Here is a 17,831-nt window from a genome sequence, read left to right as displayed (position 1 = left end):
AAAAGTAAATTCAACCCATTTAAGAGTATGGTTTGATGAGTTTGATAAGTGGATACCTGATCACAGTCATGATAAAGGATGTTTTCATCACTTTGGAAATTTTCCTGGTGTCTGCCGCCAGTTCCTTCCCTCCATCCAACCTCTTGCAACCAACTTCTGATTCCTATCTTTTTTGGAAAGCATGCATACTTTTATTTATTTATTTATTTTTTGCATGCATACTTTTAATATAAAACTTACATCCATGTTTAAGGTCACAAACAATGTAAGTTAAAAATAACTCTCGTTTAGACAGTTAGTGGCACCTGAAGTTCTGTTGGCCTCTGCCTACACACACTGATTTATTTTCCCCTTCTCTTCCCCCTTTTCTTCTACCCAGGGCTGGTGCCCAGGTGTGGTGGTAAAAGGTGAGGAAGCCTCAGAGGAGCATTTGCCAATGACAATAAATGTACTGTAGGTTTAGAGGCTTTCTTTTGAATGCATTTCTTTTAAATGCAAGGTAATACAGAAGCACCAACTCAGTGGACATGAATTTGAGCAAACTAAGGGAGATAGTGGAGGACAGAGGAGCCTCGTGGGCTACAGTCCTTGGGGTTGCAAAGAATTGGACATGACTTAGTGACTTAAGGAACAAAACATTTGAAAGACTGCCACATCTTTTAATAGATCTTCAGAAAGCAGAGCAAGTTCTGGTTTCAGCCTGAGACAGTCGGCTGGCTGAGTTAATGGGGGAAGAAAGGCAGCTGGAGGGACTGGGTTCCTGGGTGCATGTGGGTGGTGCCTAGAACCTGTGGAAGTCTGACTCACACCTGGGCCCATGGAAGATGCTTGTCAGGCAAGAGAAATCGCTGTAATTTTGGGGGGCCGGGTGAAGGGGTCCTGACAAACGACAAAATGCAGGGTATTAGGGCACAGCGTTCAAGGCTCCCGTTGGAGGGGTAGGTGGGGTGCTCTGCTCCACAATTGGGAGTGAGAAGCGGGACCACGGGGACAGGGAAGCATCAGTGCTGCCCCACCTTCACAACCTCCTAGCACCCCAACTCCTTATGCCAAGAGAATGAGCAGCAGCGTAAGATCCTTGCACTGGGCACTCACAGGCTAGTAGGGGACTTAGTAAGATTTCAGATGCTACCTGTCAGAAATAAAACAATGAAAAAAAAAAAAAAAAAAAGGAAAGAAATAAAACAATGGGATGGAGAGTTTGTCAGGGGAAGCACCGGCCTCCTCAGGGAGGTGTTGATGGGAAGTCTTCCAGTGGAGAGAATGGTGACTGCAAAGGCCCTGAGGCAGCAAGCAGCTAGAGATACTGGAGAAAAGCTGCACTGTGAGGCTTCAGTGCGGGCGCGGTGGGTTTGGGGCGGGGGAAGGCTAAGTGGAGTTTTTTTAGATTATGGAACTGGATTTTAGGAGAGAGCTAGGCTCGCCCCCTGAAGAGTTTTAAGGTCAGCCTAAAACCAGGAAATCAACCCTGAATATTCATCGGAAGGACTGAAGTTGAAGCTCCAATACTTTGGCCACTTAATGCGAAGAGCCGACTCATTGGAAAAGACCCTGATGCCGGGAAAGACTGAAGGCGATTGAAGGCAGGAAGAGAAGGGGATGACAGAGGATGAGATGGTTGGGTCGCACCACCGACTCAATGACATGAATTTGAGCAAACTCCGGGAGATGGTGAAGGACAAGGAAGCCTGGCGGGCTTCAATTCAGTTCATGGGGTCGCAAAGAGTTGGATACGACTTAGCGACTTAGCGGGCTGAACAAAAACAGAACCAGCTTCGGAGACTTTCCCTACAGAGCTGGATTATCTCCGCGGCGGGGCTGGTGAGCTGAGGCGGGGCTCAGGAGCACCCGCGGCCGGCCCCGCCCCCGGAGCTCGAGGGCGCGCCGGTCCCGCCCCGAGGCCCGAGGGGCGGGGCTCCTGACCCGCGCAGGTCCCTCCCCGCGCGGCCCCGAGGTCGCCGGGAAGAAGCCCAGTACCGTCACCAGCCCGCCGTGTCTGTCCTCCATGGCTGCCACGCTGCTCGTCCGGGCCTGTGGCCTTGTCCGCGGAGGTGAGTGCGTTCCGACCCCGCACAGTGGGGCGGCGGGAGGGGCGGGCGTGGGTCCGGGCAGCGGGTTCACCCCTGCAGCAGGGCGGGCGGCCGGGCGGTGTCCCTCCGGATCGTGAGGCCTTTGCCCGTTAGCCTGCTTCTCGCACCTGCGTGGCCTCGGCCCCTGCTCCGACCCCCAATCCCAGCCCGCTTCTCACGCTGCACCCACACCTCCCCCCACCCACTTACTGCACCTGCGGAGGAGGTTCAGGGTGCACCATTCCTAGGGTGCCAGGTCTGGGGTTGAACCCAGACTGTGCATCTGTGACCTTGGGCCCTCGTGTGAAACGACCACAGGAATACTGCTGTTCTCCTAGAGTTGTTACAAGGATTAAAACACAGGTGCCTGGCAGATTACAGGAGCTCACTGGTAGCCTCTTTCCCATCTTCTAATTTCTCTACCCTGTAGGAGCAGTGGCCCCTGTGGCCAGGGCTTCCTTTGCCTGGTCAAGACCCACTCACCCTGAATAACAATAAAGGGGGCCCTCTTTGAGAGCTGCTGCTTCTCTCAGCAGGGTTAAGTGCTAAGTGCTACAGTTAGTTTTCATGGTTCTAGCCCGGGAGCAGAGTACTGCTGTCCTCCACATTTAGAGAAACCAGTGAAGTGAAGATCCTTGCCTGAGGTCGCAGAGTTGTGCTCTTACTGTTACTGGGGTTATACTGGCCACCGAGTAGGGCTGTTGTACCAGGTATTCAGCAAGCATGGTGAACATTCCATTCTGTTCTCAATAGCAGTGTTAGTGACATTTTGGGCCCCTAGTTCTTTGTCGTGGGTTCCGTCCTGTACAGTGTTTAGCAGTATGCCTGGCTTCTACCCACTCCCTACCACACACCAGTTGAGACAACCAAAAATGTCTCTGGACTTTGCCAGATGTCCCCTGGGGGACCTGAGTCATCTGTGGTGGAGAACCACCCAGTAAGTGAAAAAGTGAAAATGAAAGTGTTCATCACTCAGTTGTGTCCAACTCTGTGACCCCATGGACTGTAGCCCGCCAGGCTCCTTTGTCCATGGAATTCTCCAGGCAAGAATACTGGAGTGGATAGTCATTCCCTTCTCCAGGGGATCTTCCCGACCCAGGGATCGAACCTGGGTCTCTCTCATTGCAGGCAGTTTCTTTACCATTTGAGCCACCAGGGAAGCCCACCCAGTAAGTGGATCACCATTATTATAATTACATGAGACCTCTTGCATTCCCTTTCCACTGACTCCTCTTCTCTCTGGCAGCCCCCTGGCCTTGGGGCTGGCGTCGCCTACATACCGTCTACCAGTCTGTTGAACTGCCCGAGACTCACCAGATGCTGCGGCAGACGTGCCGCGACTTTGCCGAGAAGGAGCTCTTTCCCATCGCAGCCCAGGTAGACAAGGAGCATTGCTTCCCAGCAGCTCAGGTGAGAATTCCGCCCTCAGCACCCAGTGATGGACTCTGCCTTCTGCTCCAGGATAACTGGCGATGGTGACAGCCAGAGGCAGTGACACTGCAGTCAGGGAACCCTCAGGGCAAGTGATCCTGGGAGCCAGAAAATGCCCTGGAGGCTTCTGCTCTCCAGCGTGAGGCCTGTAGCCAGGATAATAACTTCTGGAATAACAGTAATCATGGTGGATGATTGTGTTGATAATAATAGTTAACACTTGTGCTTACATGTGCTTGGCACTCTCCTAAATGCTGATGGGTTAGCACACCTGTTTCTTTTCTTTTTTCGGTTGCACCATGTGTGACGCAGGATCTTAGTTCCCTGAGTGGGGATTGAACTCATACCCCCTTCAGTGGGGTCTCGGAGTCTTAACCACTGGACCACTAGGGAAGTGCCTAGCTTATCTATCTCTTAAAACTGTCCAATGAGGTGAAGGTGCCATTGTTTTGCATCCTGTTGTGTAGTTGATGAAACTCAGATTGATGAGGGGAGTAAATGATGTGCCCAAGGTCATGGAGCTAATGAGTTACAGAGCTAAGGTTCCAGCCGTCTGTCTTCTCCAGTTGCTGAGATCCCAGTCGGTGCCGTCCTCCCTGTGTCACTGTATCATTCCCGTGAGGACAAGTGCTTCTGCTCTGCCCTCCCACCGGATTTAACAAGTTGTCTGGTACATGGTTATAAACACTTAGTAGACATTTGTTGGGATAACTTATGATAAATCGATTCTGTCAGGCCTTCGCGCCCTGTTTGCCCGTCTGGGGAATTCAAAACTTGTAGTCACTGTTACCATGCTTCTTCAGCCTTGGGGCCACTTTCTCATCTTAGTGCATGTTGTGTGTTCACAGTGTACCGGGCACTGTGCCTTGATTGTAACATCTAAAGAGCTCAAAGTAGGGTAGATGGGTGACATTCTGAGAACCAACATGAGTTGGGCAACTTTTATGTGGTAAGCCTTGAAGTTGTCATCATCGCATTGAGCCTTAAAGGCATCCCCAGCTGCAGGTCTAATCTCCATTTGGCTTCCTGGAATGGTTGTGAGGATTGTAGGCGATCATGTATGTCAAGTTCATGGTGCATTTGAAAAACAGAAGCTATTAATACTATTATTATTTTTATCACAGTTGATAAACTTGAAGCACCGAGAGGGGATGTGACTTTCCAAGGCATACCGGTCTGGGGGGCTGGAATTCATGCTCCAGGTGTAGTAGGCTCCAAAACCCTGCTCCACCCACTAGCCACAGGGTGTCCCAGAAGCCCAGCTGGGAAGCCCTGTTCTGGTTGGAAATATTATCCTCCATAGCCACACACTCTGGTGCTGCCCCAGGGCCGTTGTGACTATGACATAGGGCTGCCCTACAACGTGGCCATATATCGCAGCTTTTCCTGCCTAATGACAGACTACTTGATTTTTTTTTTCTATATCCCTTCAAATTACTTATTATGTTAATAGACATAAGACTTGCTTTGTGCAAGAAAGCTGGCAGTAGCAGCAGGCTTTCTTCCAACCTGCTCTTAACCAGTTCTTTGGCTTTATAATCTCTTACTTACTTTATAGGGCTGGGGAATTTGCAAATTAACCCTGCCACTAAATAGTGGTAGAAAAGGATGTGGAAGGAAGAGACCAAAGGCATCAGTCTCCTTCCCTTCTGGCACATTCTAGCATACAGCAGCTGTCCAGGCCAGACTTGGTGAATGCATTAGCTAGCTTAGAGTAGTGATACCATTTGTTATTTCATTTTATCTTGGATAACTGTCTTCATATCTGTAATCTTATTAGGTTATCAGGAGTCCTGCCATTATTTCCTTGGCCTAGAGGAAAGAACTGTACAAAAAAGGTCTTAATGACCTGGATAACCACTATGGTATGGTCACTCACCTAGAACCAGAAATCCTGGAGTGCCAAGTCAAATGGGCCTTAGGAAGCATTACTACCAACAAAGCTAGTGGAGGTGACAAAATTCTAGCTGAGCCATTTCAGATCCTAAAAGATGATGCTGTGAAAGTGCTACATTCGATATGCCAGCAAATTTGCAAAACTCAGCAGTGGCCACAGGACTGGAAAAGGACTGTTTTCATTCCAATCCCAAAGAGGGGCAATGCCAAAGAATGTTCAAGCTACCACACAATTGCACTCATTTCACTTGTGAGCAAGATAATGCTCAAAAACCTGGAAGGAAATCCAGGACTTAAACAAGCAGAAGGATCAAACCTGTAGACACAGGGGACAGGCTGCAAAATTAAAAATAATACCACTCGTGTTTTACAATGACGATAGTAATAATAACAGGAGTAACTCTCATTTGGGGGTTACCACATTCCAGGTTGCCGTCCAGTCGCTCAGTCATGTCTGACGCTTTGCGACCACATGGACTGTAGCCCGCCAGGCTCCTGTGTCCTCCACTGCCTGTTGGAGTTTGCTCAAATTCTGTCCATTAAGTTGGTAATTTTCATGTACTTACCCTTAAATCGTCAACAAGACACTCAGGCAGTTTTGTCATTGATCTCCAGTTTTCGGATGAGGAAACAGAAGCCAGGAATTACATTTCTCTGTCAATCAAGCCACAGGGCTGGGATCAGAGGAGCCAGATGTAGATTCTGTGCTCCCTCCAACCTGCAGGAGATGCTTAGTTAGTGTTTTCTAATATTTTGTTTCCTGAAGACTTTTCTCCCAGGAAGAGTGGGTTTCCTGAGGAAGAGTCAAGGGGAGAAGAGTTGAGAGGTGGACCGGCCGTGAAGGAGGCAGAAGGCTAGTGCCAGCTTCTGCTCACATGGCTGGTTTTGTAATCCAAGTTGAACTTTGGTCTTTCTGCATCCAAACCTACCTCCTACAACTTCTGGGGGGAAAAAAAGGAACAATTATGAATTACATAATAAAGGGAAATTAGAAATAGAATGGTGTTTCCAAACCAGCTTTGGACTCTGGAACCTGGGAATGTATATGTGCATTTTTATCTGTTTATATATTTTTGGCTGCACTGTGTGGCTTGGAGGATCTTAGTTCCCCAATTAGGGATCGAACCCAAGTCCCCTGCAGTGGAAGCACCACATCCTAACCACTGCAGCCGCCAGGGAAGCCCCGGAATGTGCGTGTTTATATCTTGAAAACTGAACCCAGTTTCTCTTCCTTCACTCAGTGAATGTTGATTGAGTAAGTTTAATATATTGGGTGCAAAATCTGCTTTTTCTCCTCTTGCCCTAATGTCAGATGATAGTCTACCACGTACATAGAAGCCTCTCGAACCATACTCCATTTTCCCTCTTATTCATATGCACAGATTCTTGTTAACGCCACCTGGGCGGTGTCCCCTGAATAGCTTCACCTTTCACCACTCCCACCAAGAGTTCGTCACTCTGTGTTCATAATCCCTGGTTCTCTGGGTGTGCTTATCATGCTGTTGTGTGTGTCCTATGTCCCAGTTATTTTCTAAGGTTGCCTTCCTGAAGGCCAGGCTTGTTCAAACCCCTACCTCCTGGCCCAGCAAAACACCTCCTTGCCAAGTAAGTGCTTGGCATTCAGCAGACGTTTGCTGAGTGGACTTGAACTTTTTGGTCAAGTCATCCTGAATGTTCTTACTGTCCCAGCACTCGGTACCCACCGGCACAGAGTAGAAACTGGGGAGGTGGCTCCCGTGGCCCTTTCCCGTGAATAAAGCAACAAATCTTCAACAAGTAAGGAGACGTGATTCTCTAAAGCGAGTGAGTCTGGACTCTCATGGGCATCGGCAGACTCAGGACAAATTTGATTTTTTAGGAATGTGAGCTTTAGAAGTGACTTAAAAGCACCGCTTTTTATACAAGCATCCTCTAAAACAGGTCCCACATGTGAAGGTGGCACGTGCTGAAGCCTCGCTCTGCTAGGAAAGGGGTCTTTCACGTCCTCACATGTTCTCTTGGGAGTTTTGTTTTTTTGTTTTAAATAAACTTCATGCATTTAAAATATTTATTTATTTATTTACTTTTGGCCATGCAAGTGGGGCCTTCCCCGGGGTTCAGATGGTAAAGAATCTGCCTGCAATGCAGGAGATGCGGGTTCTATCCCTCGGTCGGGAAGGTCCCCTGGAGGAGGAAATGGCAACCCACTCCAGTCTTCTTGCCAGGAAAATCCCATGCACAGAGGACCCTGGTGGGCTACAGTCCATGGGGTTGCAAAAGAGTTGGATACAACTTAAGTGACTGAGAATGTACACAGTGCGTGGGAACCCTTAATTCCCCAACCAGGAATTGAATCTGTAACCCCTGCGTTGAAAACGGGGAGTCTTAACCACTAGACCTCCAGGGAAGTCCCTCTCTGGCGGGTTTGGAGACCACGCGACATGGCCCAGTCAGGGTTGCAGGTCCACACTCCTGGTTCACAGACGCAGGCATGGAGTGACCCCCGTGGGTGGCGTCTCTGAGGGGTTCTTGAGATCGCTCAAAATTGGCAAAAATATTGGCAAAAACATTAGGGAGGCTGGCTGCCGTTAGCCAGTTACCATCAAACATGCGGGATCAGAAATGATTTCTGCAGCTGGACACACAGTCTGTGTGTGTGCGCTGCTTTTTCTTTTGTCTTTGCTTTCTTCGTCTTCTTGATCACACCGTCTCTTCTCTCCACTGCCTTCCTGTCTCCACATTTCCCCTAGAATGTTCCTGCAGCTGGCCATGGCGTATTGCCAGAAATCTCCAGATACACTTGAGAATGAGGAAGGTTGGGGGAATAGCATGCTGGGGAGGCCGCCACTCGGGTGCAGTCACTGTGGGCTCCGGCAGCTTTCTGTTCTGAGAGCACCAGAGGGCAGGGCGAGGGGCCAAGAGCCAGGGGCCCTGGCTTTCTCATCAGACTCCGGGTGTCCTGGGAGCGCCACCATCTGCACAAGAGCCCCCCCGTTACAGGAAAACGGGGTCGTCCTTGTCCCGCCTGTACTCCACCTGGGAATTTCCGTTCCCCTTCTGTCTCCTGGCGTAAAATGGAGTCGTCTTGGTGTGATGGGCTGGTGTGTCAGTTATCCCACAGTTGTGGACCAGAGAGAGAGAGGGTGAAGAGGAGGGTGTGTGTCTTAATGCCTAGAGAAGCTGGGTGGTGCACGTAGGGTGAGACAAATGGGGCTTTTTTTTTTTCCTCCTTCAGTTTCTTTTGCTGTTTGGCCACGGAAAGCCCTCCAGTGGGGTTCCTGTCTGGGCTTGAGCAGGAATCCTGGGGGTCCTGTTTATTTTTGGCTCCTGGTAGAATGCAGCCTTAGCTGGTGAGCCAGCACAGGCCTCCCCAGTAAACCACCCCCTCACTCTGGAATAGGTTTGCCGGAGGCCCCCATGTGGGTTCGAAAGGGGCTCTGTTCTGAGGCCACCCCAGGGCTGGCACCGGGCTCTGAGTCCCCAGGCCGTGCTCAGAGACAGACAGTGGCTCAGCTGCTCTCTGCTTCCCACCTCACCCACTCTTTGATCTGACAGCTTACAGTGAAGCATGTCAGGTTCGGTGATCTCCCAAGAAGATGATTCAGCTTCGGGCCCAGAGACCAGGCTCGACCACTCAGGGCTCTTTTGTGGCAGAAGTTTTATTACAGTGAGAAGGGACAGAGGAAGCTTCTGACACAGACATCAGAAGGGGGCGGAGAGTGCTAGTCTTGGCAAGGGAGCTATATACTTTTTAAATTGGTTGTTACAGTAAATCAAAAGAATGTCTCAAGGTTGTAAAGATCTTACTAGACCCACTCCCACAATTTACATTTTAAGATGACAGAATTAGAACTAACAATAGAAAGATTTTACTAGACCCCCCCCCTCCCATAATATACATTTTAAGATAACAGGATTAGTCAGAAGGCTCTCAAGAAAGAGAAACATGTCCTCAAGCAGGATACATATGTTATATGTATGTGTATATATATATATGTATGTATACATATATAAGTTATATATGTAATCCTTGTTGTTATATATGTAATCCTTGGGCTTCCCTCATAGCTCTGTTGGTAAAGAATCCACCTGCATTGCCAGAGACCCCGGTTTGATTCCTGGGTTGGCAAGGTCTCTGGAGAAGAGATAGGCTACCCACTCCAGTATTCTTGGGTTTCCCTGGTGGCTCAGCTGGTAAAGAATCTGCTGGGTTTGATCCCTGGGTTGGGAAGATCCCCTGGAGAAGGAAAAGCCTACCCACTCCAGCATTCTGGCCTGGAGAATTCCATAGACTATACAGTCCATGGGGTTGCAAAGAGTCGGACACAACTGAGAAACATCATGTTCAAGAGAACAGGATCATGGACAAGAGAAACATGTCCTCAAGCAGGATACATTGTTTTATATATAAAATCCTTGGTACAGAGTTTAAGCTGAGTTTTATCAGCTCTGGGCTTAAAAAAATGTCTTATGTGACTAAGACTAAGGAATGTAGGGGGAAAAAAACTTGTCCTTCTCTCCTCCTCGAGAGCTCCAGACCCCTATCCTCTTTGAGAGCCCCAGACCCCTCTTTCCTCCTCGGGGACCCCTGACTTCTTATCAACGCACCTGGAAACTGGCTCTCGGACCCTCCCACCCTCACCCACTCCTCGATTCCCGCCGGCTTTCCTGAGCGGTGTCACCCCCTGCTGCCCCCAGGTGTGCAGTGACCACATTTTTTTTTTTTTTTTTTTTTTAGTGACTCGAAATGCCACATTGCTGGTGGCTCTGAATCCTATTTGTCACTGTGTCCGAGCTTCCTGTTGCTGCTGCAGCACCTGGCCCCAGAATCAGTGGCTAGAGCAGGCAGGGCCCACTTAGTACCTGACCGTGCCTGGGGGGCGGAAAGCCAAAGCTGCTCTCTCTGAGTCTGATCAAGGTGTGGGCAGGCCTTCGGGCGGGCCTCAGGGAGAATCACTGCCTGGCCTTGTCCAGTTTCTCCTCTTTCCCTTACAAGGACCCTGTGAGTACACTGGCCTCCCTGGATAATCCAGGGAAGCCCCTCCTCACCTCAGGACCTTTGCTTACTCTCCTGGCAGAGTCTTTTGAACATACTCAGTCTCTTTGAACCTGGGGATTAGGGCGCGCTTGTCTCTGTGAGGCTGTCATTCTGCCTCCCCGGCACGGGCCATCTCCTCCCTGTATTACAGGGGAGACCCTGAGGTGGGTCAGGCCCACCCCAAGCCTAGAGTCTTGCAGATTGTCTCACATGGGAACAACTCAAGGTGGAATCAAACACCCAGTTTCATCAGTCAGTTCAGTCACTCAGTCGTGTCCGAGTCTGTGACCCCATGAATTGCAGCATGCCAGGCCTCCCTGTCCATCACCGAATCCCGGAGTTTACTCAAACTCATGCCCATCGAGTCAGTGATGCCATCCAGCCATCTCATCCTCTGTCGTCCCCTTCTCCTCCTGCCCCCAATCCCTCCCAGCATCAGGGTCTTTTCCAATGAGTCAACTCTTCGCATGAGGTGGCCAAAGTATTGGAGTTTCAGCTTCAGCATCAGTGCTTCCAATGAACACCCAGGACGGATCTCCTTTGGGATAGACTGGTTGGATCTCCTTGCAGTCCAAGGGACTCTCAAGAGTCTTCTCCAACACCATAGTTCAAAAGCATCAATTTTTCAGTGCTCAGCTTTCCTCACAGTCCAACTCTCACATCCATACATGACCACTGGAAAAACCATAGCCTTGACCAGACGGACCTTTGTTGGCAAAGTAATGTCTCTGCTTTTTAATATGCTCTCTAGGTTGGTCATAACTTTCCTTCCAAGGAGTAAGCGTCTTTTAATTTCATGACTGCAGTCACCTTCTGCAGTGATTCTGCAGCCCAAAAAAATAGTCTGACACTGTTTCCACTGTCTCCCCACCTATTTCCCATGAGGTGATGGGACAAGATGCCATGATCTTAGTTTTCTGAATGTTAAGCTTTAAGTCAACTTTTTCACTCTCCTCTGTCACTTTCATCAAGAGGCTTTTTAGTTCCTTTTCACTTTCTGCCATAAGGGTGGTGTCATCTGCATATCTGAGGTTATTGATATTTCTCCCGGCAATCTTGATCCCAGCTTATGCTTCTTCCAGCCCAGCGTTTCTCATGATGTACTCTGCATATAAGTTAAATAAGCAGGGTGACAGTATACAGCCTTGACATATTCCTTCTCCTATGTGGAACCAGTCTGTTGTTCCATGTCCAGTTCTAACTGTTGCTTCCTGACCTGCATACAGGTTTCTCAAGAGGCAGGTCAGGTGGTCTGGTATTCCCATCTCTTTCAGAATTTTCCACAGTTTATTGTGATCCACACAGTTGAAGGCTTTGCCATAGTCAATAAAGCAGAAATAGATGTTTTTCTGGAACTCTCTTGCTTTTTGGATGATCCAGCGGATATTGGCAATTTGATCTCTGGTTCCTCTGCCTTTTCTAAATCTAGCTTGAACATCTGGAAGTTCTCGGCTCATGTATTGCTGAAGCCTGGCTTGGAGAATTTTGAGCGTTACTTTACTAGCGTGTGAGATGAGTGCAATTGTGCAGTAGTTTGAGCATTCTTTGGGATTGCCTTTCTTAGGGACTGGAATGAAAACTGACCTTTTCCAGTCCTGTGGCCACTGCTGAGGTTTCCAAATTTGCTGGCATATTGAGTGCAGCACTTTCACAGCATCATCTTTCAGGATTTGAAATAGCTCAACTGGAATTCCATCACATCCACTAGCTTTGTTCTTAGTGATGCTTTCTAAGGCCCACTTGACTTCACATTCCAGGATGTCTGGCTCTAGGTGAGTGATCACAACATTGTGATTATCTGGGTCGTGAAGATCTTTTTTGTACAGTTCTTCTGTGTATTCTTGCCACCTCTTCTGAATGTCTTCTGCTTCTGTTAGGTCCATACCATTTCTGTCCTTTATTGAGCCCATTTTTGCATGAAATGTTCCCTTGGTATCTCTAATTTTCTTGAAGAGATCTCTAGTCTTTCCCATTCTGTTGTTTTCCTCTATTTCTTTGCATTGATCACTGAGGAAGGCTTTCTTACCTCTCCTGGCTATTCTTTGGAACTCTGCATTCAAATGGGAATATCTTTCCTTTTCCCAGTTTCATAGAGGGACACAAATCATTGTGAAAGTTCAGCAATTTCACCGATGCTGCTCTTCCCGGACATTGCTGTCGAGTCAAGAACTTCTCAGTCACTTAATGATAAGAAATGCCATTCTAATTCTTAGAGAAATGCAAATGGAAACTTCAAAGGGGTACCACCTCACACCGGTCAGAATGGCCATCATTAAAAAGTCTCTGAATAATAAATGCTAGAGAGGGTGTGGAGAAAAGGGAACCCTCCTATGCTGTTGATGGGAATGTAAATTGGTGCAGTGGATAACAGTAGGGAGGCTCCTCAGAAAACTGAAAATAGAGTTGCCATGTGGTCCAGCAGTCCCAGTACTGGGCATATATCCAGACAAAGCTATAAGTTGAAAAGATACATGGGCCCCTGTGTTCATAGCAGCAGTGTCCACGATAGCCAAGACATGGAAAGAACCTGTCCATGGATAGATGCATGGATAAAGAACACGTGATACATATATACAATAGAATATTACTCGGCCACAAACAGGAATGAAATAATGTCATTTGCAGCACTGTGGTGGATCTAGAGGTTATCATACTAAGTGAAGTCAGTCAAAGAGAAAGACAAATACCCCATGACATCACTTACATGTGTTATCTAAAATACAGCACAAATTTAACCTGTCTATTAATACTGAACAGAGACTCACAGACAGGGAGAGCAGACATGTAGTTGCCAAGGAGAAGGGGGTGAGGGAGGGATGAATTGGGAGTTTGGGATTAGCAGCTGCAAACTATTGTATATAGGATGGATAAACAAGGCCCTACCGTACAGCACATGGAACTATATTCGGTATCCTGTGGTAAACCATATGGAAAACAATATGAAAAAGAATATGTATAACAGGGTTACTTTGCTATACAGCAGAAATTCACACAACATTGTAGATCGACTAGCGTTCAATAAAACTTTTTTTTTTTCAAATGCCGTTCACGGATCACTCACCTTGTGCAGACTGAGCTGGTTGTGGTCCTGGAGTCAGTGCTGGGTTTCAGTCTCAGCCCCACCATTGACAAGGCCCATCCTGTGCAAAGCGCTCCACCTCCCTGAGCTCCAGCTTCCTCACCTGTGACGTGAGGTTGACTCAGCAAAGCTTTGAGCTTCAGAGAGACTCGACCGAGAATACACATGAAGCACTTTCCAGCGCTGAGCATGTAAAAGGCACTTGATAATTAACCCCAGCCACTCCTGGATTCCAAGTCAAACATTCCAAGCTCTTCCCCTTTATCGAATCTTTCACTGGCACTGGAATAAGCAGTGGGCAAAACTGCGCTGTCTCTGTCCTTGTGGTCAGGCAGAGAGACCGTAGTCAGAACAAGCACATGAAGAGGTGTGAAGTTACAAGTGCTGCGGGAGTGTGTGATTAAAGGATTTGACTCAGTGAGGTCTGAGATGGCCACCCAGCAGAAGAGATGCCTGAGCTGAGACCCACAGGTGGGAGTAGTTAGCAACCAGTTGATACAGGGCATCACTGACAGGAACAGCATGTGCAAAGGCCCTGTGGTAGGGAGGACAGGCTGTGTGGTGAGCGTGAGGGACTGAAGGAAGGTCTGTGTGGCACTGTGCTGCCCTGCTTCTTCACCTCGGAGGCCCCTGAAGCCTTCTTGTGCCTCCTGCGTGCTCACTGGTTGTGGCTGTAGACACAGAGATGAGTGAGGGCAGAGTATGGAGGCAGGGCTGCCTGAGACAACAGGGCTGTCTTACCGATCCAGCCTTGGGGGCTGCAGGCTGGGTGGTTAGGGTCGCATGACCTGAGTTTCTGCGGGCACCAGCCTGGGGACAGGTGGGTTGGGGCTGGAGAGGCTGGGCCCTGGCCCCACCTCCACCCCCGTCCCCTTGCCATGACATCCTTTTCTGGGGTCAGGTGAAGAAGATGGGCAAGATGGGGCTCATGGCCATAAACGTGCCTGAGGAGCTCAGCGGAGCCGGCCTCGATTACCTGGCCTACTCCATCGCCATGGAGGAGATCAGCCGGGGCTGCGCCTCCTCGGGGGTCATCATGAGTGTCAACAATGTGAGTCTCCGCCCGGGCCCTGGACACACAGGCAGAGGGGGAGGCTCCGGGCGGCCCAGCATCCAGGGCACAGCCCTCCCTTGGCTCCCTGCCCCTGACCACCTCGAGGCCTGGTCCTTTGCATGGGGCCTCTGGAGAGAGGAGGCCTGGGGGTGGGTATGCGGGCGGGTATGCTGGGGCCTATGACGACCGCCCCCCACTGTCCCCCCAGTCCCTCTTCTTGGGGCCCATCCTGAAGTTCGGCACCAAGGAGCAGAAGCAGCAGTGGGTCCCTCCCTTCACTAGTGGTGACAAAATTGGCTGCTTTGCCCTCAGTGAACCAGGTACCACCGTGGGACAGTGGGTCACCTACCCCTACCCCTACCCCCACCCCGCCCGGCATCCACCTTGACTGAGCTGGGAAGGAGGCACTTGGACCCCGGGGTCCCTTTGGCTTGGAGACAGCTGGGTGCCACATCCCCCCACCCCGAGAGCTGAGGGAGCTGGTGTGGCCCTCCAGCCCCTTCTCTCAGGAGCCAGACCCTGATTCCCTGCACCTAGGTCTGGCTCACCAGCTTGGTTGGGGAGGGTGGGCAGAATGGGGGGGGGGGGTTGCTTGGGGGGGTTGGGGGTGCTTGGTGTGGGAGGTGCGAGGTTGGGTCCCCGTGAGCTGGCGGCGGTGAACTCTGAGTCTGCGTGTGGGGCAGGGAACGGCAGCGACGCAGGGGCCGCCGCCACCACCGCGCGGGCAGACGGTGACTCGTGGGTCCTGAGTGGCACCAAGGCCTGGATCACCAATGCCTGGGAGGCCTCGGCCGCCGTGGTCTTCGCCAGCACCGACAGATCCTTGCATAACAAGGTGGGGGGCCCGCAAGGGAGGGGCAACGAGCCGCTCAGAGTTTCTCCAGCCGTGTCTCTGCGGTTCAGTGGAGCCTCTTGGGCTCTGGGGCTCTTGCCAGCCCACCTTTTCCGGCCCCGGGGCGGCGCTGTCCCCAGCGGAGCCAGCAGAGGGCGTCACAGCGAGGTTCTGAGGGAGGTGGAAGTGTTGGGGGGGGGGACCCGAGTGGGAGTCTCGGGTGGTTCGTCTGAGGGGCGTGGCCTCGGGCCGGTGAGCAAGCCAGGGGCGTGTCCCGGCCTCCAGGGCATCAGTGCCTTCCTGGTCCCCATGCCCACACCCGGGCTCACGCTGGGGAAGAAGGAAGATAAGCTGGGCATCCGGGCCTCGTCCACGGCCAACCTCATCTTCGAGGACTGTCGCATCCCCAAGGACAACCTGCTGGGGGAGCCGGGGCTGGGCTTCAAGATCGCCATGGTGAGCCCGGGGGCGGGGGGGGGCGGTCCCTAGGGTGAGGCCCTGGGGAACGGCTGGCCCCTGACAGGTGGGTCCTCACAGCAAACCCTGGACACGGGCCGCATCGGCATCGCCTCCCAAGCCCTGGGCATTGCCCAGGCCGCCCTGGACTGTGCTGTGAGCTACGCCGAGAACCGCAGTGCTTTCGGGGCGCCCCTCACCAAGCTACAGGGCATCCAGGTAACAGAGGCGCGCAGCCTTGCCTGGACGCCAAAGGGACATGATTTCGGCCTCTCCTCCCTGCCTCCCAGACGGCTTTCAGCCGCTGCCCTGTCCTCCGCCCTCCTCCGTCCCGCCCCTCAGGGGGAGGGGAGGGCTGGCAAGCAGTGACCGGTGGGGCGGGCCTGGGTTGTTGCAGTTCAAGTTGGCGGATATGGCCCTGGCCCTGGAGAGTGCCCGGCTGCTGACCTGGCGCGCTGCCATGCTGAAGGACAACAAGAAGCCCTTCACCAAGGTGCCAGTGGGGCAGGGGTCTCCCCGGGCCCAGCCCAGAGCTTCGGTGGTGGCGGAGGCACTGAGGGAGCCGTCCGGGCGGGGTCCCAGTTCCTTGAGCCTGTGGGTTTATCGCTCCAAGGGGCGGCTTCCCCAGGCCCGCCCTGTAGCACAGGCCAGGTGCTAAGAATTTCTGACGCCACCGTCCTCTGTGGTTAGGAGGCGGCAATGGCCAAGCTGGCTGCATCGGAGGCCGCAACTGCCATCACCCACCAGGTGAGCGTCCCCACTGCCTGGGTGAGCTCCCCAGGGCCGGGTAAGCGGGAGTGTGCCGGGTGCTTTCCCTCCCCGCTGGTCCTTCTGTGTGGATGGTCCTGCCCTGTCTCTCCCCCACGAGCTGGGGAGGGGGGGGGGATAGTCTTCTCTTCCTGAGCGCCCGCGTTCCGCCTCAGGCCATGCAGATCCTGGGCGGCATGGGCTACGTGACGGAGATGCCGGCCGAGCGGCACTACCGCGACGCCCGCATCACCGAGATTTATGAAGGCACCAGTGAGATCCAGAGGCTGGTGGTCGCCGGGCACCTGCTCAAGAGCTACCGGAGCTGAGCCCTCTCTGGAGGGCCGACCGTGCGGGCCGGGAAGCCGGGCTGGCCTGAGGACCCTGGGAAAGGGGGCGGAGTCACGTGGCTGAAGGAGGGGCGGGGCCACGCCCCCTCTTACCAGGACCCCTCCCACCCCCCAGGCCCAGCCTCCTGGGTGGGCCTGCTGCCCGGCCTTAACCTCTGTCCACCCAGAGCCGGCTTTCCGGGAATAAGCGGAGGCGGGGCTGCGACCTGGCCTGAGGACGCCCATCTCCAGCTGTTTCTTAACTTTGTTGCCTCTCCACCGCTGCCAGTGCCTTATTTTCTTCATCTGGGCGCTGGGCCGTGGGAAGAGAGAAATGATCCCCCCGGGGATCCCGGGTTCTGTCCTGTGGGTCCTGGCGCTCAGCAGGAGACCCAGCCTCTGCCGTTTCCTCTGAGATCAGGGTCTGGAGGAGTGGGGTGGGGGCCCGAACGACCACATCTCAACGCAGAAATTGTGTCCTCTGAGGCCCCCGCCGCCTTGGGGCTGGGTCGTTATGGAAGCCTTCCTGCGCACCGATAACCTTTGTGAAGTATAAATGAGTACAGGTGAGGGGTCTGACTTGGTGCTTTGGGACAGTCATGTATGGGAACCGAGTAATAAAGCATACCTGTTGCCGGCGCAGTCGTGATTCACCAGTCCAAAAAAAAAAAAAAGCATACCTGTCCCTTGACGCGTGTGTCCTTGCCTGGGTGCTGCTGGGGAGGGAACGATGGTCCTTTAGTCTGCCCTCTACAGACCTCCACCATGTGTGAGTGTGAGTGTGTGTGTGAGAGGAGCTGGCTGCTGCAGCAGCAGGGTCCATTTCCAGCCTGGGAGAGCTCCCGCAGGAGGCAGAATAAGGAGCTGAGTCCCGTGGCCGCGGGTGTCTGGAAGACTAGCCACTGAGCAGGGAGGGCCAGC

The 17,831-nt window shown here is 52.0% G+C and overlaps 1 protein-coding gene across 1 annotated transcript; it reads left to right on the top strand.

The window, feature by feature from the left end:
- The first annotated feature begins 1,914 nt into the window (after positions 1-1,914).
- Positions 1,915-17,552, top strand: ACADS (acyl-CoA dehydrogenase short chain). The gene is made up of 10 exons (XM_061141746.1): positions 1,915-2,051; positions 3,316-3,479; positions 14,394-14,543; positions 14,755-14,866; positions 15,230-15,381; positions 15,664-15,834; positions 15,916-16,053; positions 16,232-16,327; positions 16,525-16,581; positions 16,758-17,552. Exons 1-10 carry the CDS (start codon positions 2,006-2,008, stop codon positions 16,908-16,910), a joined length of 1,239 nt encoding a protein of 412 aa, XP_060997729.1. The 5' UTR covers positions 1,915-2,005; the 3' UTR covers positions 16,911-17,552.
- The last annotated feature ends 279 nt before the right edge of the window (positions 17,553-17,831 follow it).

Source organism: Dama dama, chromosome 5 (assembly GCF_033118175.1).
Source record: "Dama dama isolate Ldn47 chromosome 5, ASM3311817v1, whole genome shotgun sequence".
NCBI classification, from domain to species: Eukaryota; Metazoa; Chordata; class Mammalia; order Artiodactyla; family Cervidae; genus Dama; species Dama dama.
Note: the sequence above shows the minus strand (reverse complement) of the source record. Positions and strands in the feature narration are given on the sequence as shown.

Excerpts from the sequence above, each read along its gene's own strand:
- ACADS (XM_061141746.1), top strand. The coding sequence starts at position 2,006 with ATGGCTGCCACGCTGCTCGTCCGGGCCTGTGGCCTTGTCCGCGGAG. Across the intron at positions 2,052-3,315 it reads CTGTGGCCTTGTCCGCGGAG|CCCCCTGGCCTTGGGGCTGG; the intron begins GTGAGTGCGTTC and ends TCTCTCTGGCAG. Across the intron at positions 3,480-14,393 it reads ATTGCTTCCCAGCAGCTCAG|GTGAAGAAGATGGGCAAGAT; the intron begins GTGAGAATTCCG and ends TTCTGGGGTCAG.